This window comes from Geotrypetes seraphini, chromosome 2 (assembly GCF_902459505.1).
Source record: "Geotrypetes seraphini chromosome 2, aGeoSer1.1, whole genome shotgun sequence".
NCBI classification, from domain to species: domain Eukaryota; kingdom Metazoa; phylum Chordata; class Amphibia; order Gymnophiona; family Dermophiidae; genus Geotrypetes; species Geotrypetes seraphini.
Genome location: NC_047085.1, coordinates 421,722,356 through 421,744,904, shown reverse-complemented (window position 1 = coordinate 421,744,904; position 22,549 = coordinate 421,722,356). Strand labels below are relative to the sequence as shown.

General features: G+C 43.0%; 1 protein-coding gene across 1 annotated transcript in view; it reads right to left on the bottom strand.

Moving 5' to 3' along the window:
* The window catches only part of KRIT1 (KRIT1 ankyrin repeat containing), a 178,879-nt gene that overhangs the window by 126,953 nt on the left and 29,377 nt on the right, over positions 1 to 22,549 (bottom strand). Inside the window, exons 2-3 of the mRNA XM_033931157.1 lie at positions 5,384 to 5,533; positions 1,042 to 1,201 (exon numbers count right to left, since the gene is read on the bottom strand). Of these exons, the coding sequence (XP_033787048.1) occupies positions 1,042 to 1,201; positions 5,384 to 5,485 (262 nt within the window). The 5' untranslated portion in view covers positions 5,486 to 5,533. The remainder of the gene's footprint in view (positions 1 to 1,041; positions 1,202 to 5,383; positions 5,534 to 22,549) is intronic.

Here is a 22,549-nt window from a genome sequence, read left to right as displayed (position 1 = left end):
TGCCGAGATGAAGCCATGTCAGCACTGCACTGCCTTTACTTCCCCTTTAAATTACAGCAATCTTTAGCGATCCGTTTTTATTTAAGCAAACAGCTGATTCGGTCCTCTGCCCTGAGCTTGTCCAGTTACCAGGATAATTAATGCAGGCAAAGATTTGTAGTTCTTACAAACAGTTCTTACTTATTTAAACTTCCACACTCGATGATTTTTTTCCCCTTTTCCTTTCTTTTCCCCCCTCAGGAGATATACAGCATTGATCCAGCCATTATTTATAAGAATCTTCCATTATACCTGCAACGGCTCACTAGGCAGGCTAGAACGTATACTCTATCTGAACCTTCACCCTAGCTAACCCCTTTCCTTTTCTGAGACTGCCCGGAAGAGCTTCTTTCTTTATTATTTTCCTTTTATATTTTTTTTTCCAGAAGCTTAATTGACCAAATACAGCAACTAATGAGTTCACCTCACAGTTTAACTTCCTACGGCTCTCCGCAGCAAATGCCTCAGGGAAATATCATCGATCTTCCTCTTTTTTAAAACCTTTTTTTCATTCTTCACTTGTCTTTTTATTCCGATCGCAATTTCCACCTCAAAAGGGAAACCACAACTCTATAATATCAAAAAGGACACCAAAGTTGTGGAGAGAAGTGATTATACGTCCGACATGCTGAGCTGCTAAGCCACACCTCCACTTAGACCATTTTCAAAAGTTTATTTTTTTAACATCTGTAGTTCCTGAGCTTTCTTTTGTAATATCTATAGTTATCTATCTACAAAGAAGCTAACTTTACAAATGATTGGGGTTGCTAAACCCAATATAAATTACTTCTTCCTGGACATAGTCAATGAATTTGCAACTGGCAGTATGAGGGACACAGCAGCAGAGGGAAGAAAGAAATGGGAAAATAGTGTGACTGAGTTGCAGGACAGGGTAGGGCAGAGAGCTGGTATTCAATATAGCTCTGTAAATGTTTTGTACATGTCAACCAATTATAAAAAAAATGGAAATACAGACATATATAAACTGAGAAGGGATCTCACCTTTTATGCCTACATTTGCTGGTGACAGATGCTTGCTGGTTTCTGCTACAAAGTCTAGGATTTCCTGTGTTACCTCACTGTCTCTATGCAGTTTGGTTTCTAACAAGAGCTTTTTCTTCTTTTTCTTTTGTCCTTCAATAGGAACATCGAGTAACAAAATCTGGAAGGAAATTATATAGTATTTAAAATAAAAACAAGATAAGAAAATGCAGATAAATGTCATACATTTAAAATATATTATTTCTTTCTTCTTGACAGAATTAAAAAGACAAACAGATTAGACATCATCAATCATTGCAGATTCCTTTTCATAGAATCTAGCTTCTGCATGCCACAAGTTTGATTAAAATGCTGCATCTTCATTGTAAACAAAAAGAAACTGCAGTGAGGAATGTACAAAGTGTAGGAACTTTTATTAAAAGTCAGTAAAATGCTATTATCCAAAGGATGGCTCTCATATACATGGAGACCGGACCCAACAAGGTCTGTGTTTCAGAGAAACATGATGGCTGAAGTGTGTGACCACCCATGAGTAGCGAGCGAAGGTCTGAGAAACAAAATGATGTATGAGAATCAAAATGATGTATGAGAAATGCTCACCAGAAGAATTTAGTGATAACATGTATGAGTACTGGGATTCTAAAATTATATAGGTGTAAAGATGTAAAATTTGATAAAGAAATTGCGATTTTATACAATATCGTTGTATGCCATATGGTTCTCTATTAGTGAAGCACAGGTATATACTGTATATGTGCCTCCCTCTCCTCCATCATTTTTGATCTGCTTCTTCCACATCCTCTAGGGTGGAGACGGGGACCGAGTTTGTGGGGATGAGGTGGAGACAGGGACAATTTTTTTCCCTGTGTCATTCTCTACTCTACATTATGTTCATTGGTATTAGAACCCCTAGTATGTATCGCGTTAAGATACAACCTTGTATCACAAACTTGTACTGTCTGTCAAATTGTAACCTGTTAATTGTAACCCGTTCTGAGCTCTTTGAAGAAAATGAGATATAAAATGAATTAAATAAATATATAAATACTTATACATGGATATACCCTGTACAATTTTATAAGAAAATAAATACAAAATACTTCTTATCTTCTAGTATATACAGAAAGTATATAATAATTTTACATTATTCATGTTTTCACTTATTTCATTGTAATCTGGAGGGAGAAAAGACCTCAGACTAATTACTTGTCATCAAGCCAGCCAAATGGCTGTTTAGCTAGATTAGACATTGTTGTAATCGTTGGTCTTCCTCCACCTCCATAATTCATCAAATATGCTAATTGTGGATATGCACTTAAAATTTATAAATAATTTGCAATAGCAAATCCTTGTACATCAAATCATCCAATCAACTTATCTTATGGTTGAAGAATCATTGAGTCTAGATGCTAATTCTAATGGGCCCATTTTGCTCACTGCTTCATCAGAGAATCATTCAAAAAGGTAGGGGCTGGAAATATTCCAATCTACCTGCTTAATTTCAATCATCACCATAAGTGCTGTTATAAAGATGGTTTGACATCGAACTACTAACAATGAAACAATCAGTAAGATGATTAGAGAGAATCTGGAAAAAAACGGGGAAAACTGTCAGACTAAAACATCTGGAGATCCAACATAAAACTCTACAAACAACAAATAAAAGAAAAATGTAAAACTTTTTACTTGACCAAAATTAACTCATCTAATACTAGCTCAAAAGGAGCCAATACAAAAGAACTGTTCAATATAGTTACAAATTTATTCGACATCACAAGCCACACTCAACCCATGCATAATATCAAACTACCCTCAGCAAACAAACTAGCACATTTTGACTCAAAAATCAAAAACCTAAGAAACTACTCGACAATTCCTGCATACGAACATCAATCAATTGATATACCAAGAAATGAAATACCAGCGGATATGATCTGGAGTTCCTTCCACAACTCAGATTGAAACAACTACATCAAATTATATAACAAATACTCTAATTCATACTGTCTTGGACTCATGTCCCCCAGAGATTATGAAAGCAGCTCCACTAGGCTTTAAACTATCCCTATTGAATTATCTAACCAATAACCTAAACAATGGAAAATTCCTCACCAACAATGGTCATATTATAATAACCCCAATCCCAAAAAATTGTAAAGAATCAGCAACATCAATAACCAACTATAGACCAGTAGCATCTATTCCATTTATGGTAAAAATCATGGAAGGATTGGTACATACCCAACTAATGGAATATCTCGACCAATTCTCTCCTGCACGAAACTCAATCTGGTTTTAGGCCTCTATTTAGCACTGAAACAGTAATTGCGGCCATTCTGGACAATTTGCGTTACTTATTCAGTAAGGGCCTCAATGCCCTAATCATGCAATTTGACATAAGTTCTGCCTTTGATTTGGTGGACCATGGAAAACTGTTACAATGCCTAGACACAATCAGAATCAGAGGAGAAGTTCTGAACTGGTTCCGAGGTTTCCTTATATCACATACCTACCAAGCCATTTTAATCACGATCTCTCAGATACATGGAGCAATCCATCTGGCGAGCCACAAGGATCACCGCTATCCCCTTTGCTCTTCAATGTTTACATGTCCCTATTGGGTGCACAACTGTCCCAGTTGGGGATAAAACTATTTAGCTATGCTGACGACTTCACGATAATTATCCCATTCACCAACTCTGTCTCAGAAGTCACCCCCAAAGCAACAGAAGTACTAAATCAGATGGAGCAATGGATGACTGAATTCAGACCAAAACTAAACTCAGAGAAAACAAAATTTTTCATAGCATCACCATACCCACTTGACACTAAAGCACCAATGTGCATCAATAACCTTAGTTATCCCATTCAACCCACTATGAAGATATTGGGAGTAACACTGGACCAGAACCTGACCATGAAAGACCAGGTAGATTCTTTGATCAGAAAAATCTTTCTCACCCTCTGGAAGCTTCGGTCCATCAGAGCTTACTTCGATGTCTCATTTCGAATTCTGGTACAATCCCTTATACTGAGTCAACTCGATTATTGTAACATCGCCTATTTGGTACTCCCCCAGAAGTATATGCGGTGATTGCAACTAGTTCAAAATGCAGCGGTTAGACTACTTTGTGGACTGAAGAAGTTTGATCACGCGACACCTTCCTATCGACTCTTACACTGGCTGCCGATGGAGGCAGGTGTGAAATTCAAGTTTGGTTGTTTTTGCTTCAAGGTACTCTATGGCTTAGCCCCTAAATACATAACAGACCTTTTCTCTTTCACAACCAACAGACACAAGCGAAGCTCACACACGAACTTTGTTTCTCTACCGGTTAGAGGCTGTAAATTTAAAAGTCATCACCAACATCTTCTCGCACATCAAGCAGCATTATGGGGTAAAGACCTTGAACAATTACTCATGGGAATCAGGAAAAGCCTAAAAACACATCTGTTCCTGAAATACTTAGGAAACCAACCTAATCAATCTTAATTCTCACCACCGATTGCAAGAACTATCAATCACCAAGTCTGTACTTGTTTATTCACTCAATCTGCAACATTTCTAATCATTGTAAACTGCATTCACGGTCCTGCGGTATATAAACTGTTATTATTATTATTATTTATTATTATTATTACTGCAACCTCATGGAACACTTTAACATAAACAGTTGTACAGTACACAGTCTATAAAAACATTAACAGTCTATAAGGCTTCTGGGTCAGCTGCAAGCTTCGTGGAGGAACCAGCGGCTGCGGCTTTACGAACAGAAGTGCCCTGAGAGGAGAGAGACAGCCAGAGGAAGTAAACACCAGTGACGCATGGTCAGGCTGCCGTGTCAGCCGTGGCTTTGTAAAGAAAACTGCATGAGAGGAGGGAGCCAGCCAGCCAGCCAGAGGAGGAAAACACCCATGGGAGGTGGCACGAATTTGGGACTCAGAACAGAGGGAAAGATGACGAGGGGCACGTTGGGACATGGAATGAAGGAGGAGGGTCACATTTGGACAGGAAGGGCGGAAGAAGGAACATACTGACACAGGAAGGAAAAGGCATGACCCTGGTTCTTAAGTATGAATTTGACATAAGTCGAGGGCGTTCTTAAACCGGGGACTGCCTGTATCCCCATTTCGCACACAAAGGTTCATGCTGCCACTAGCCTATCCAAAACAGTTACTAAAGGATTTGGAGCACACTGGATTGTGATTGGCCAACCCAAACCACTTTCAACATGCTGAATCCCTACTGATGAAAACCTGGAATGCCTTACTACTTCACAGTATCATTAACTACAATCAGAAAGTTTGAAAAGCTAAAATTATGAGAATTGTTTTTCCTTACCTCATAGGACTTTGCACGATATTCACGAGAATTGAGGCTTGCAGGATTCTTTGGGCGAATCACAGCAACATATACATCTTCAATGTTTTCTTGGCCTCCCATAGCATTGCTTTTTTAGTTTACTAGTCACAGCAGACATACAGAAGCAACCTACAGACACATGATCAGCACAATAAGAAAACATTTAACAACATGTTGTAATTTAACAGTTTATTTAAAACATTTCTAAAGGGCCATTATAGAAAAAAAATATATTGGATGATGTCATATGAATCTGTCATGCATATCCACACACACATATATGTGAATACTCTAGGATGTAAGGCAGGGGGATTCTTAACTAGTGGTGCTGGCATCCCTTAGGGGGTGCTGGAAGAGTTCAAACATGGTGTAAAGAGGTGAAGAATGGCCTAGTTGTAGAGCTGCTGCCTCTGCACCCCGAGGTTGTGGGATCAAATCCCAGCGCTGTTCCTTGTGATCCTGAGCAAGTCACTTCATCCTCCAATGCCCCAGGTACAAAATAAATTCCTGTGTATAAGTAAACTGCTTTGAATGTGTAAGTGCAAAAAAGTGGTATACAAGTCCCATCCCCTTTCCATCTTGAAGTCTGTGGCAATTTAGTGAAACTTTCTAGACAGAGTGAAGGCAGTTAGTTATTAGTAGTATAACTGTTTACTATTGTAATTTTAGTGACATAGCAATTAGCACTGTTAGTGGCTAACTGCAACATATGTAGCTCTCAGTAGTCACTAATGGACATGTGATTTATGAAAGGAGAGTGCAAGGGTTTCACTGATCAGTTAAAGGGGTGCAGAACCAAAAAAAGATTAAAACCTCCTGATGTAAGACATGATGTGCGTGCGCACTTCAATCTCAGTGCGTCTGTGCTTCGTGATCCATGCTCCCATGCCGCGCATGCGCAGTGCCTGCCTCAGCTGATTTCCTGCCCTGATCTCCGACGCCAGCTGATTTTCTGCCTTCTGATTAGTCAGCAGCAGCCGCAGGGCATTTGCTAGGCTGGCCCACTTCAATATTGCGAGGCTGGCCGGCCTAGTAAAAGCCCCAAGGCTGCCCGGCCTAGCGGATGCTGGTCAGGGAGCAGGGAAGGGAGAAGGGGTACTACTGGAAGGGGGAGGTAAAAGTAAGGGAGAAGGGCTACTGCTGGACAGGGGGAGCAGAGAAGGGCTACTGCTGGACAGGGGGAGCAGTGAATGGGGTGCTACTGGCCAGGGGGAGGTAAAAGGAAGGGGAAAGGGCTACTGCTGGACAGGGGAGCAGTGAATGGGGTGCTGCTAGACAGGGGGGCGGTAAAAGGAAGGGATAAGGGCTACTGCAGGACAGGGGAAGCAGGGAAGGGGTGCTACTGGACAAGGGGGAGGTAAAAGAAAGGGAGAAGGGCTACTGCTGGACAGGGGGAGCAGGGAAGGGGTGCTGCTGAACAGGGGGATGAGACAGAAAGAAAGAAAGACAGACAGACAGGGGGGCCAGGGAGAGAGACAGAAAGAAAGACAGACAGGGGGCCAGGGAGAGAGAAAAAAAAAAAAGACAGACAGACAGGAGGACAGGGAGAGAGATAGAAAGAAAGACAAACAGGGGGCCAGGGAGAGAGACAGACAGAAAGAGAAAGAAAGAAAGAAATGCGCAAGTCTACACATCTATTCTAGCACCCGTTAATGTAACAAGCTAAAAAATAGTAGGATTATATGATGATGGTCTTGGCATACAAAAACATGCCAAGTTTTAGTAAACTGAGAAATATTTGTCCTTTCTTACATAAGTATGACCAATCAGCAAGTTCAAATCCCATACTTGATTTAAAAAAAACAAAAACAAAAAGAAGAAAAGAAAAGAAAAGTAAAGAATCTAATTTGGCTATAAAGTTTTCTAGCTATACTAATATTGTGATTTACTAGCCATAGGAAAAGGGCATGAATAACTTGGGGAAAAAATCATATTCACACATAGGTACTGACGAAATATTTCAGGAAATCCAAAAAGGAGGATTATGATAAATATAAGATTGCTTTCAGCCTGCTTTTGATGTAGAAGGAATTTTCTCTGTTACTGCATTTAGGGGCCCTTTTACTAAAGAGTATTACGCTCTTAACACATGGAAACAAGCTACTGTGCAACTGCATTACAGGGTTTTGTGGTAGTTTGTCTGTTTCTGTGTACTGAACTGCACATTAGTGTATTTTTCAGATTTTTTTCCATAGGGGATGTAGCATGGGCAGAGGATGGGCATGGAAGCATTAGCCAGCTAGTGTGTTACTCTTACCATGTGCTAACTGGCTAATATAGATTTAACATGGAACCACTTAGGACCAGATTCATAAAAAAGTTGTCTTAGGTTTTGGCCTGATACTAGTGACTGGATTGGCCACCGTGAAAATGGGCTACTGGGCTTGATGGACCATTAGTCTGACCCAGTAAGGCTATTCTTATGTTTTTATGTCTTACGTTAGGCAGTAGCAGGCGCCTAACGTAAGTGGTTTAATTGGGTTTAAGGGGCACAATAATTGGTCATGCCAGTTAAACCCTCATTAAAAAAACACAAAACAGCCGCCGCTACATGGCCTCTGGGACCAGCACTGCTACTACTACTATTTATTATTTCTGTAGCACTACCAGATGCATGCAGCTCTGTACATTAAAACCTAGGTCCCTGGAGGCCAGCAGTGCATAGTGATGCCGAAGCCCGTGGGTGTGTTTAGGTGTGGTGCCAGACTACGGCGTCACTATGTACTGCTGGCCTTGATTCTGATAGGACCCTAGGCGCTGGAAATGTAGGCCTATTAAACCTTGGCCTACATCTCCAGGGTCTAGGGTCCCTGCTCATTGCGATTCTGGAAGTGGTACTTGTCAGTGATTGACACGTGGCAGGTACCACTTCCAAAATCAGCCCCTTACTGCCTTGTAAGTGGTTCTATGTTAACTCTCAGCAGGTAACATGCATTAAATGTGAACATTAATGCATGACATGCAATAAAGAGTGGAAATGCTCCCAAAAGGTGCCACATAAAATTTGTAACTACTGTGTAGTAAAATCACACATTAAGTTATAGCAACTTATCAGGTCCATATGGACAATGTGTGTTCTCCTGAGTGGAAAAATCCATGTGGCATTCTTCAGGGTTCCCCACTGTCCCCTCTTTTATTTAATGTTTATGTCTCCTCGATGGGTACCAGATTATGTAATCTGGGAGTAAAGCTTGATATCACGGTAATCATTCCATGTCCATCAACAGTTCCTAGTATTATTGATACCATCGAAGAAGTTATTTGGTTCATTGAGGGTTGGATGAAGGAACTCAGATTAAAACTGAATTCTGATAAGACAAGGTTTTTATTTGCCTCACCATATCAGGAAGCTTCAGAAGCTTCCATTACCGTAAAAACTACAATATCCAATCCATTCCTCTGTCAAAATATTAGGAGTTATTCTTGACCAGTATTTGACTATGCAAAATCAAGTGGACTCGGTAGTACTCAAAGGTTTCCACATTTTATGGAAACTATGGAGCATATTTTGATTTCTTGGCATTTAAGATATTAATTCAATCACTAGTGTTGAGTCATCTTGACTATTATAACATTGTCTATTTAGCAAGTGTCAAAAAAAACTATTTCCAGGATGCGAATTATACAGAACACTGCAGCTAGACTTATTTTTGGCCTGAGCAAGTTTGGTCACATCACCCTCTTGTTTCGGGAATTATATTGGCTACCGATTGAGGCATGCATTGCTAGGTTGTATTTATTATAGAGTCCTGATGGGTCAAGCTCCACTGTAATTGATCGATTTATTTTCAGCTTCCACTCAAAAATATTCTCATAAAACCCATGCTTTGTTTATTCATCAGTGAAGGGTTGCAAGTTTAAAAGGTATCATAAATGTATGCTTTCGTATCAGGCTGCTATTTGGGATAAGGATTTTAAGCAGTTGTTTACTGTTTCATTTTCTTATTTAGAATTTAGGAGACACCTGAAAACTTATTTATTTTCTAAATTTTTAAGCAATTAATTTTCATCTTAGGGCTCCTTTTACTAAGCCGCATTAGGGCTTTAACGTGTGGAATAGTGTGCGCTAAATTGCCATGCTAGCTAGAACTTAACGCGGTTCTAGCTGCGTATCGCGGGTTTAGCCGCACTAAAATGCTGTGTGCGCTAAAAACGCTAACGTAGCTTAGTAAAAAGAGCACTTAAATTTCCTAATTGTTGTTTTCATTCAGTCTTTTGTAAACCGCATAGAACTACAAGCTTATGCTGTCTAGAAATCGATTTTTATGTTATGTTATGCAACTGTAAATTTTAGTGCATTTTAGCAAAAGGGCTCCTTTATGTTCTTGTGATCTGAATTTAAAATAAAGAAATAATCATAGACCTCTCTGTTTATTCTCTACCTGCTCTTTTCAGAGTTTTGGGGGCAGTTGGAGGCTGCACTCTGTGGCCCAGATATTTTAAGTTAGTATAGGACAGGTTATGAAATCCAGTGTTTATTTACAAAGTAGATGAAAGGTTTATCTGATTAAATCTACTATCACTTACCCATACTTAGATTAGAAAATGCCAGGTAGGCCAAGCTACATTACAATTTTCTTTTTCTTTCCATTTTTAATGCCTAGTAGGTTTCCTCTCTCTTTATTCTTTTCCAACTCGGTTTGAATTAGGGCTCTTTTTTTCGTTCTACCTTATTTTCATGTTGAGATGAGCACACGGTATAACATATTGCTGTATGTCATGCTAATCTTTGCAATGCTATGGATTTCCCCCCATAGTGAATGTATATAGTTTCAGCAAACTCAAACTTTTCAGACTTATCTAGGGTGGAACAATTGTGATAGTTCAAGGTGGAAGACAGTTTGTACATATTTTTTCTCCTTTCTCCTCAACTCTGGAGACTCAGACAATAACCCTTGCTGGCACCAAGAGCTTGAGAGACTTCTATTATGACAATTCCTTAAGAAATGCTTTCTGGCCAACACAGTAATAGCAACTGTGCTTCCTTCCTCCATAATTTACTCAGTGCCAGCCAGTTTGTACAGATGAAGAGAAAGCTGAATTTATTGTGGCAAATACTGTAGATCAGTGTCCTGCAAACTTTCTCGAGCTGCGGCACACTAAAGGTAGTGACTGCAGCTCAAGGCACACAGAAGTGCACGAGCGTTGCCATGGGTGACATTATCATGTCAACATCCGAGCATGCGTGAAGGCCTTTCAGACGGGCCCCAAGACGCCAGCAGGGAAGAGGGCTGAAGAGGAGAGGCGCTGGCTGATTGCCTACAGGACGTGCCTCTCACCGCAAGACGCATGTCCTGTAGTCAGTCAGCCAGTGCCTTTCCTCCTCCCCAGTATGCCATGGCACACCTGAATTCTCAGGAGGCACACTAGTGTGCTGTGGCAACACAGTTTGAGATACACTGCTGTAGATACTACTCCTGGCAGAATTTTTCTGTGCAAAATTTTTGAAAATTCTACAAACAATATTTCAAAATTCTGCTAAAGTTTATTTGTAGTGTTTTGCATAGAATTCTCTTATCCTGAGGCCTGAAATTCCTTCCTGACTTTTCCTTTCTCGGGTTCCAGCCTCCTCAGTCCCTCTCTCACTCACTCCAACTACAGTTCTGTCTCTCTCTAAATCCCACTCCTCTTCCACTCAAACCCTGAAGCTCCTCCTTGGCTCCCATAGTCTGTCATCTCTCTCTCCCTTTCTCCACTGGCTAAGAATCTCTTCTTCCCTTTCTGGTCTTGATCACTCTCTCTTCCATCCCCTCACTCCACTTGTGGGTCCAGCATCCATGTCCCCTCACCCCACCCCACCCACAATTTCTCTCGCTTGCACCCTGAATCCCTTTCCTACTCCCCATGGTCTGTCATCTCTCTATCCCTCTCTCTACAGTCAAGTATCTCTTCCACCACCCTTTCCTGGTCTGAGTTTTCTTCCCATCCCTTTTCTCCTCTACTTACGGGTCTAAAATCCATGTCTCCTCCTCTCCTCCCCCCCACCCACTTGCAGTCCAGGATCCATGTTTCTTTCTCTTCCCCCATCACAGGCCCAGCATCCATGTTTCCTCATTCTTCCCCCAATTGTGGTCCAGCATCCATGTTCCCATCCCTTCCCCTACGAATGTCTGGCCTCTCTCCAACTGACTCCCTCACGCGTGCCTCCCAGAGCAGCAGCAGCCAGCCGCAGAGGCAGCACAGTGAACAGGCTGCTTGCAGCTGGCCCTGTCAAGGCCCTCCCTCTGCTGCATCATCTATCTACAAGAAGTGATGTGGCAGAGGAAAGGCCTTGGTGGGGCCAGCCAGAAGCAGATGTTCACAGTGCTGCCTCTGCCAGCCAGCTGCCACTACTGCTGCTTCCATAGGAGGAGGCCTGCAGGTATGTCTGATCTTACAGGGAGGGGGGTTGAACAGAGGGAGGGAGAGAGGCTAGACCCATGCAGGGGAGGAGGGGATGGGGCATTTTGTGCAAATTCTGTGCTGCACAGTTACGCAGAATTCCTCCAGGAGTAAGATACTAAAAACTTCATTTTTAGGGGGGCGTGTCCGAGCTCTAGACAAGATAGAAGCCTGAACTCTGCTCTCCTCCTTTACTTCAATTTCTTTCAAAGCCGGACTAAACATATCTATCAAAAAACATATTTTTTTTTCTGCAATCCAGATAAAGGAAAATGTCGGCATCAAAACCATGTAAAATGGATGTAGCTACTAGCTCTCCTGCTGGTATGAAAAGAACCAAACCGGATCCACCAACTCCTGAAAAACTTTCACCTGAAAAGAAAGCCACTACTGCAAGTGATATTGTACTGGATGAACTTTGTGCCCTCAAGGAATTGACAACTAAACACTTTGAAGCTACCAGAGAATTAAAAGCTGATCTGGCTGAGATTAATACTTCACTATCCAACTTTCAGCTGCGCTTTGAAAAGCTTGAAGCACTTGCTGAAGCTGCTGCACTGGAATCAGCACAATCTCAGAGCCTTATGGACAAACGTTTCAAAAAGTTAGATAAAAGACCTGAAAGATCTGGCTAATCGCAGTCGTAGAAATAATTTGAGAATTATTGGCTTAAAGGAAGGAATTGAGGGGTCTGACATGACTGCTTTTCTACAGAAATGGTTACCTAAAGTACTACAGCTTGAGCCTGAAAATGACATTGATATTGTACGCTCTCACAGAGTTCCCTCCAGAATGACACAAAATCAATCTTCCCCACGCCCGATTGTTATTAGATTTCTCCGCTTTCAACAAGCTCTGCGTATACTCATTACAGCTAGAGCACACACTGGATTGATCATTGATGGAAGAAAGATTTTTATTGTTCCTGATCTGGCTCAAACTACTGCCAGAAAAAGAAAGTCCTTTCTGGCTATGAGACCCAGATTAAAATCAATGAATGCCCGATATGGTCTGCAATACCCAGCAAGAATGATTGTTACTATAAACAATGCTACCAAAGTCTTTGACTCACCTGATTTACTCCAAGAGCATCTGAATCAAATTCAGTCCAAAGGAATGGGAACCTGACTGTCTTGCCTTCGTTCACTGGTGCCTGTCTGGTATCACTGTTAGACTCAGCTACAATTCAAAATTCAACTTTTGCAAATGCTGAATTCTCGTTCACTTGTTTGGTTTTACAGCATTTTACAGTTTCTGATTGTTTATCTATTACATGTGCTTTCACCACCATTTGAACTGCCTTCTTCTCGCTCCTGCTTTCTGTCTCTCTTCCTCCCTCGATGCGACTCCATTTTCTTTCACCTGATTTTCTCCTACTACATTATTTTTTCTTTATCTGATGAACCCTAACAAATTAATATTTGAACCTTTTATTGCTTGCTTTTCTTCCTTTTTCTTCTTCCTGGATTTTTGTGGGCATCTCCCTTCATATAGTCCCCTCCCTCTCCCTGTGCATATTTCTTTATCTTCGTTTTATTCCTCAATGTACTACTTGGTGTTTGTGTTGCTGTGTCTCCTGTATTTTGTAACTCAAACTTCATACACGGATCAATTCATAGATTATCCAACCCACACTTGAATGTATACAAACTAACCAGATGGGGGTCTAAAGGATAATTTATAATACCTTTATTCAACAATTTTACTTTTGCACATATGGTGCTTTAAATTATAAATAAATTTGATTTATTAACCCACTTATCTTAAACATATAAACAATAACCAAATTTGCAGATAGAACTCATCCTCAAAATCTATAATGAGATTGAAGTATCATAAATATGCATAATTCTCAGTAAAGAGACCTCTTATAACTTAGATGTTATTTCAAGTCCTCATTCTGAAAGCATTTTTTTAACTATTTTGTTATAAATATTTCAATAAATTGATAAGTAAATAATTAAATTGGTGGGTAGGAAGGAGGTTGTGAAGTAAATGATTACATCACATGCATTCAGAATGAGGACTTGAAATAACATCTAAGTTATTGTGTTTCCTTTAAAAAAACAATGGAAGGCTTGAATTTTTTAAGATGAGTAATGATTTTTATCCCAGGACAAGCAGGCAGGTATTCTCACATATGGGTGATGTCATCGATGGACCCCGGATGCGGACGCCTCACAAGCAGACTTGCTTGAAGAAACTCGAAGTTTCGAGTTGCCCGCACCGCGCATGCGCGAGTGCCTTCCCGCCCAGCGTAGGGCGCGTCTCTTCAGTTCAGATAGCTAGCAGAGAAGCCAACCAGGGCAGGTGGGTGGGTTGTGAGAACAGCTGCCTGCTGTCCCTGGATAACACGTGTTACGGTAAGTAACTGTGCTTTATCCCAGGATAAGCAGGCAAATATTCTCACATATGGGTGACCTTCAAGCTAACCAGAATGGAATAGTGGGAGTGTTGGCAATTTATGAGAATAAATTTTGTAATACTGTTTGGCCAAACTGTCCATCCCGTCTGGAGAAAGTGTCCAGACAATAGTGAGAAGTAAAGGTATGAACCAAGGACCAAGTAGCAGCTCTACAAATTTCCTCAATAGGTGTAGATCTGAGGAAAGCTACTGAAGCTGCCATAGCTCTAACCTTATGGGCTGTGACTTTACTGTGAAGGGGTAATCCAGCCTGGGCATAGCAGAATGAGATACAAGCCGCCATCCAGTTGGAGATGGTACGCTTAGAAATAAGATAGAAACATAGAAAGATGACGGCAGAAAAGGGCCACAGCCCATCAAGTCTGCCCACTCTATTGACCCACCCCATTGAGTCTGAGTGCTAGTGACCTAGTTCCTTAACTTGACCCTCGTAGGGATCCCACATGGATGTCCCATTTATTCTTAAAATCGAGCACGCTGGTGGCCTTGATCACCTGCACCGGAAGTCTGTTCCAGTGATCTACCACCCTTTCCGTGAAGAAATACTTCCTGGTGTCACCACTAAATTTCCCCCCTCTGAGTTTGAGCGGGTGCCCCCTTGTGACCGAGGGTCCCTTGGGAAAGAATATATCGTTTTCCACCTCGACACGACCTGTGACGTACTTAAATGTCTCAATCATGTCACCCCTTTCTCTGCGCTCCTCCAGGGTATAGAGCTGCAGTTTGCCCAGTCTTTCTTCATATGAGAGACCCTTGAGTCCGGCGACCATCCTAGTGGCCATCCGCTGGACTGACTCAGCTCGAAGCACATCTTTCCGGTAATGTGGCCTCCAGAATTGCACACAGTATTCCAGATGAGGTCTCACCATGGTTCTGTAGAGTGGCATTATGACTTCAGGTTTGCGGCTGACGAAGCGTCTATTGATACATCCCATCATTTGCCTTGCCTTAGATGAGGCCTTCTCTACTTGTTTGGCAGCCTTCATGTATGCACTGATGATTACCCCCAAGTCCCGTTCCTCTGAAGTCCTAGCTAGCGTTTCTCCATTCAAGGAGTATGTTCTGCATGGATTTCCGCTGCCGAGATGCATGACCTTACATTTTTTAGCGTTGAAGCCCAGCTGCCATGTCGAGGACCAGTTTTCCAACGTGATCAGATCCTGCGTCATACTGTCCTTGAGGTTGCTTTCACTTACTATGTTACACAGTTTGGCGTCGTCGGCAAACAGTGATACTTTACCCTGAAGCCCCCGGGTCAAGTCCCTTATGAATATGTTGAAAAGGGATGGTCCCAGGACTGAGCCCTGCGGCACTCCACTAGTCACCTCCGAAGTCTCAGAGAGGATGCCGTTGACCACCACCCAATCATTGACCCATGCAGTTTCTCACCCAACCCCATCGATTTCATCTTGTTTAATAGTCTACGGTGCGGGACACTGTCGAAAGCTTTACTGAAATCTAAGTATACTATGTCCAGAGCCTCTCCTGAGTCTAGCTTTCTTGTCACCCAATCAAAGAAGCTTATAAGATTGGATTGGCATGACCTGCCTCTGGTGAACCCATGTTGACAGGGATCCCTTAGATTCCCTTCATCCAATATCGAGTCTAATTTACCTTTAAGTAGAGTTTCCATGAGTTTACACACTATTGATGTGAGACTCACTGGTCTGTAGTTCGCAGCCTCTGCTCTGCATCCCTTTTTGTGCAGAGGAACGATGTTTGCTGTTTTCCAGTCCAGGGGTACTCTCCCTGTACTTAGGGAGAGATTGAAGAGCATGGCTAACGGTTTCGCCAGAACATCACCTAGTTCCCTGAGCACTCTTGGATGCAACTCGTCCGGTCCCATGGCTTTGTTCACCTTGAGTCCTGTCAGTTCTCTGTACACATCAGCTGGTGTGAACTCAAAATTCTAAAATGGGTCTTCCTTGCTTTGCTTTGCTTCCAGCTGTGGCCCGTGCCCTGGTGCCTCGCAGGTAAAGACTGAGCAGAAGTAATCATTCAGTAGTTTGGCTTTTTCTGTGTGGTTTGGTGCATTCTAAATAGAAGGCCAAAGCACGTTTACAGTCCGGAGTATGAAGAGCAACTTGTCCAGGATGAGAATGAGGTTTTGGAAAAAACACTGGATGAACAATGGATTGGTTGAGATGAAATTCCGAGACCACCTTAGGGAGGAATTTAGGATGAGTACAAAGAACCACTTTGTCATGATGGAACACTGTGAACGGTGGGTCAGCAACTAAAGCTTGCAGCTCAATAACTCGATGAGTAGAATTGAGGGCTAAAAGAAACACCACTTTCCAAGTGAGATACTTCAGATGAGCCTTATCAGTTGGTTCAAATGGAGGCTTCATGAGTTGAGAAAGGACAACATTGAGGTCCCAAACCACAGGAGGCGGTTTGAGAGGAGGTTTGACATTGAAAAGTCCTTTCATAAATCTGGAAACCACCGGATGAGCAGAGAGGGGTTTCCCTTCAATAGGCTGATGGAAAGCTGCAATTGCACTGAGATGGACTCGGATAGGTAGATTTGAGGCCAGAATTGGATAAGTGCAAAAGGTAGTCCAAAACAGAAGATAAGGAGGAATGCTGAGGCTCCTTATGATGAGAAAAACACCATGTAGAAAATCTAGTCCACTTTTGGTGATAGCATTGTCTAGTGGTAAGCTTCCTAGAGGCTTCTAAAACATCTCTTACAGATTGAGAAAACTGAAGAGGGTTTATGTTGAGAGGTACTAAGCTGTCAGGTGTAGAGACTGCAGGTTGGGATGAAGCAGAGATCCTTGACTCTGTGTAAGCAGAGAAGGAAAAACTGGTAAAAGGTATGGCTCCCTGCTGCTGAGTTGAAGTAGAAGGGAGTACCAAGGTTGTCTCGGCCACCGAGGAGCAATTAGAATCATGGTGGCATGATCGTTCTTCAACTTGACCATAGTCTTGAGAATGAGAGGGAATGGAAGGAATGCATAGAGGAAAAGATTCGACCATTTCAGAAGAAAAGCATCTACCTCAAGGCAATGAGGAGAGTATATCCTGGAGCAGAATTGAGGCAGTTTGTAGTTGTGGGGAGCTGCAAAGAGGTCTATCTGAGGCGTTCCCCACTGTGAAAAAATGTGATGAAGAGGGGCGGAATGGAGTGTCCATTCGTGAGGCTGCAGGAGACGACTCAAGTTGTCCGCCATGCAATTGTTCACCCCTTGAATGTAGACAGCTTTGAGGAAGGTGTTGTGGCGAATTGCCCAGTCCCAAACCTTTACAGCTTCTTGACAAAGGGAGGCAGACCCCGTCCCTCCTTGTTTGTTGACATAATACATGGCGACTTGGTTGTCCGTCCAAATGAGGACCACTTGGTCGTGAAGAAGATGTTGAAAAGCATTGAGAGCTTTGAGGATCGCTCTGAGTTCCAACAGATTGATATGACACTGACGATCCGTACTGGTCCAGAGGCCTTGAGTACGGAGACCATCGAGATGAGCTCCCCAAGCGTAGGTCGAAGAGTCTGTCGTGAGAACCTTCTGATGGGAGGGCGTTTGAAAAAGCAAGCCTCTAGAAAGATTGGAAGAGAGCATCCACCAACGGAGAGACTTCTTCAGTGAAGGAGTGACTGAGATGTGTTGAGAAGGAGGGTCGCAAACTTGCGTCCATTGAAATGCCAGGGTCCACCGAGGAATTCTGAGGTGATGTCTGGCAAAAGGAGTTACGTGTACTGTGGAGGCCATGTGACCCAGAAGTACCATCATGTGTCTCGCTGAGATGGAAGAGCAGGAAGACACTGTATGACAGAGTTGAAGAAGAGCTTCCAGACGTTGTTGTGGAAGGAAGGCTCTGAGTTGGACAGTGTCCAGAACAGCTCCAATGAACTGTAGATTCTGTGAGGGCTGAAGCTGAGATTTGGGAAAGTTGATTTTGAATCCCAGACTTTGTAGGAACCAGATAATCTATTGGGTCGCTACAATAACCGCTTGAGATGTGGAATCTTTGATGAGCCAGTCATTTAGGTAGGGAAATATCTGAAGACCATGATTCCTTAGAGCTGCTGCTACTACTACCAGGCACTTGGTGAACACTCTGGGAGACGAGGCCAGGCCGAAGGGTAGTACTTTGTATTGAAAATGCAGATTCCCCACCCGAAATCTGAGGTACTGACGGGAGGCCGGATGAATGGGGATATGAGTGTAGACCTCCTTGAGATCCAGAGAGCATAACCAGTCGTTTTGCTCAAGAAGGGGATAAAGGGATGCCAGGGACAACATTCAAAATTTTTCTTTGACTAGAAATTTGTTGAGAGCCCTGAGATCCAGAATGGGTCGCAGATCGCCCGTCTTCTTCGGAACAAGGAAGTAACGGGAATAAAATGCCCTGTTCTGCTATTCCAAGGGAACTGGTTCAATGGCATGGAGACGAAGCAGAGCTTGAGCTTGCTGAAGAAGAAGGGCAGTCTGGGATGGATTGGAAGAATACTCTCTTGGAGGAAGCTCTGGTGGAATCTGAGAGAAATGAAGAGAGTATCCTTCCCTGATGATGGAAAGTATCCAGAGGTCAGATGTAATTATCGTCCATCGGTGGTAAAAATGATGGAGACGACTTCCTATAGGGGGAAAATGAGACAGAGTCAGAACAATGGAGGTTATGATCTGTTGTAAACAGTCTAAAAGGCTGAGTAGCCTTAGGTGCAACAGAATGTTGAGGTTTCTGTTGTTTCTGAGGCTGCTGTTTCTTTAGAGGAGGGCGATTATAAGGAGCCGTCCTCGGAGTAAAACGCCACTGATAGATAGGAGCAGGGCATGCAGGTTTTGCAGGAGCTGGCTTTGGCTTGGGTCTGACAATAGAAGCAAAGGATTTCTCATGGTCAGACAATTTCTTTGTGGCTGCCTCGATGGATTCATTGAAGAGGTCATTGCTGTCACAAGGGATATTAGCGGTCCTGAAGATTAGGGTCCATGTCAATTGTACGAAGCCAAGCAAGGCGACGCATAGCCACAGAACAAGCAGCTGCCCGGGCAGACAACTCGAAGGCATCGTAATATGACTGCAGGAGATGTAATCTGAGTTAGGATAAAGAAGCCAGGACTTCTTGAAATTCAAAATGCTTTTGAGTATCCAGATAAGTCAAAAACTTTGGCAATAGAGAAATAAGGAATTCAAAATAAGTAATGAATTGAAAATTATAATTGAGGACTTTAGAGGACATCATGGCATTTTGATAGATGCGATGTCTGAATTTGTCCATAGTTTTCCCTTCCCTTCCAGGAGGAACGGTGGCATAAACCTTGAAGGATTGGACCTCTTCAAGGAGGACTCGACAAGTAGGGATTGATGAGATAACTGCGAGTTGTCAAACCCTTTGCGATGCACAGTATTATACCTAGAGTCCAATTTTCCTGGAACAGCTGGTATGGAAAAAGGTGTTTCCATGCATCGACCAAAAGTCTGATTCAAAAGCTTATGAAGTGGAAGCTTAAGAGACTCTGCCAGAGGTTGAGGAAGATGCATGACTTCTAGATATTCCTTAGAGTATTTGGAGCCAGTATCTAATTGAAGATCCAAGTCCACAGCCATCTGACGAAGAAAAGATGAGAAAGATAGCTGATCTGCTAATGCTTTGCCTCAAGAAGGACTCGAGGACGTTGAGGCAGCCTGGGTCGAAGATGAAGCTTCGGCAGGAAAAAAGGCATCAAAGGAATATGGTGACTTGGACGAGGCAATCGAAACCGGGACATCCTCGAGGTCCGGCATTGGAGACCTTGAAAGAAGAGTCGGTGGCCTAGTTGAGGTTGGAGTAGATCGAGGCTTAGTGGAAGAAGGTCTTTCTTTAGAAGAACTATGCCTGGAAGGATGCCTCGAAGAAAGCCTCAATCGTCGATGAGAACTGTGCCTGGAAGCAGATCTCAAAGATCGAGGAGACTTCGCCTAGGAGATGGAAGCAGCCGATGGTAATAACAAATGTATGGGACTGGAGGCTGTAGATCGAAGCTCCAGAGGCTTGGTGGAGGAACCTCGATGCACTCCCAAAGACTCTGCTCCTTGTATAGAGTGTGAGGATTCCTTCCGAGGCACTTGCAAAGAATCTGCCCCAGACCAAACACTCACAGAGACTCTGCTCCCTAAAAAGAGTAAGTTCAGCCTGAGGCAGTGGAAGCGGCTCGACCTCGCGGGAGACTGCTGAATGCCCAGGCTGGATGAGAGGAAGAAGCTTCAGTCCCATATTAGTAAGGAATTGAATGAATTACTTCTCCAATATGGTCTGGAAAGAAGCCGGCAATGATGGATCCGCGTCTGAAACGGGACCACCTGCCTTGGCTGGAGGTTCCTTCGAGGTAGTGTGAGAGTGCTTCGACTTGGAAGTCTTAGGCACTTTAATCACTACCGCTGGAACCGACTGCTGAGCTATCTGACCTGAGGAAACAGGGGAAGATACAGCAGATGTCGAAGAAAGAGCCGCTGCAAATGACGAAGGTCTGATGAGGCTAGAGGTAGAAGCAGTAGAAGCAGAAGTAACCTCGGTAGGAGTCGAGGCCGAGATCGCCTTTGAAGTCGAGGGATCAGTAGATGATTCCATCTCGAAGAGCTTGTCCACCAAAATACAACAACGATTGAAAGCTCGAGGCTGAAGCTTAGCACAGCGCAGGCACAACCTAGGATGATGTTTCGGCCCAAGGCACTTGTGGCAACAACAGTGTGGGTCCATAAGACAGATCGCGTGCTGGCACTTGCTACACTTTGTGACAGGCCGGGACATAGAAGTGAAAATAGTCGCTGCAAGATCGAAGCCCTCGGGCTGTGGCCGAGCAGCCTGTCCCAGAAAACGGACGGAAGAGGAAAAAAAAAATTTTTTTTAACTGAAAATAAAATAAATAAAAGAACAGCGATTCGTGAGGAAAAAAAGTTACAAACCGCGGTTCAGTGAAGGCACAAGTAACGAAGTTAACGCAGAGAGTCAAAGACGGACTTCTCGGCTCCGCGGAAAACTGAGAACTGAGGATACGCGTCCTACGCTGGGTGGGAAGGCACTCGCGCATGCGCGGTGCTGGCGACTCGAAACTTCGAGTTTCTTCAAGCAAGTCTGCTTGTGAGGCGTCCACATCCGGGCTCCGTCGATGACGTCACCCATATGTGAGAATACCTGCCTGCTTGTCCTGGGATAAAAATCATTACTCATCTTAAAAAATTCAAGCTTTCCATTGTTTTTTTTACAGGAAACACATATCTCCAATCTCTCCTATTTTTTAGGTAATACTAATTGGCTGACTTATCTGGCAGAGGCTCCAGCGGTCGGTAGAAAAAATGGTGTTGCGATATTATGTAACAAAACTACTACAGTTCAGCTTCTGGAAGTCAAACATGATACTGAAGGTAGATGGTTGATAGTTAAGGCAAATATTCTCTCACAGGAAGTTTTTCTTGTTAATGTATATGCCCCAAATGTAGATTCCCCTGAATTTTTTACTCAACTTTTCCACACCATTGCCGAGTTTGACACCCTCCCTCTTATTATGGCTGGTGACTTTAATCTTCCATTAGACATCTGGCTGGATAGACACTCTTCCAGTGTTGTTGTACCTTCTAAAGCTAATTTTATCTTAAACTCCCTGCTTAAGCATTATGACTTTACTGAGCTAAACTGAGGCAACTGGTATTGGAGCCAACAAGGGAACAGGCAATACTGGACCTATTGCTTACCAATGGTGAAAGTGTCACTGAGGTCTCAGTGGGCGACAAGTTGGCCTCCAGCGACCACAACATGATATGGTTCAAACTCAGGAAGGGTTTCGCCAAAACTAACACATTGACCAGGGTACTTAGCTTCAAGAACGCCAACTTTGAGGGTATGGGGGATTTCATCCATCAAGCTCTACAAAACCGAGCAGGAACAGATAACGTAGAGGAACTGTGGTCGACTCTGAAAGCTACCATTCAGGAGGCGACCAATCACTATATAAAATCAGTGAGTAAACGGCGCAGGAACAATAAGCCACAATGGTTCTCTGCGGAGATCTCGGACCTCATAAAAGAGAAGAAAAAAGCGTTCATCTCCTACAAACATACAGGATCTCAGGACTCTAGAGAAGTCTATTTGACTAGGGCAAGAGCCGTCAAAACAGCAGTTAGAGAGGCCAAATTCCGAATGGAGGAAACTTTAGCAAAGAACATCAAGAAGGGCGATAAATCCTTCTTCAGGTATATTAGCGACAGAAACCGCAGCACAAGCGGGATAGTATGCCTTAGGAAACCAGACGGGAACTATGTAGAAGCAGACTCGGAAAAAGCTGAACTGTTAAATGAATACTTCTGTTCGGTCTTCACCCGCGAGGCGCCGGGTTCCGGCCCTCAGCTACAAAAAAAGA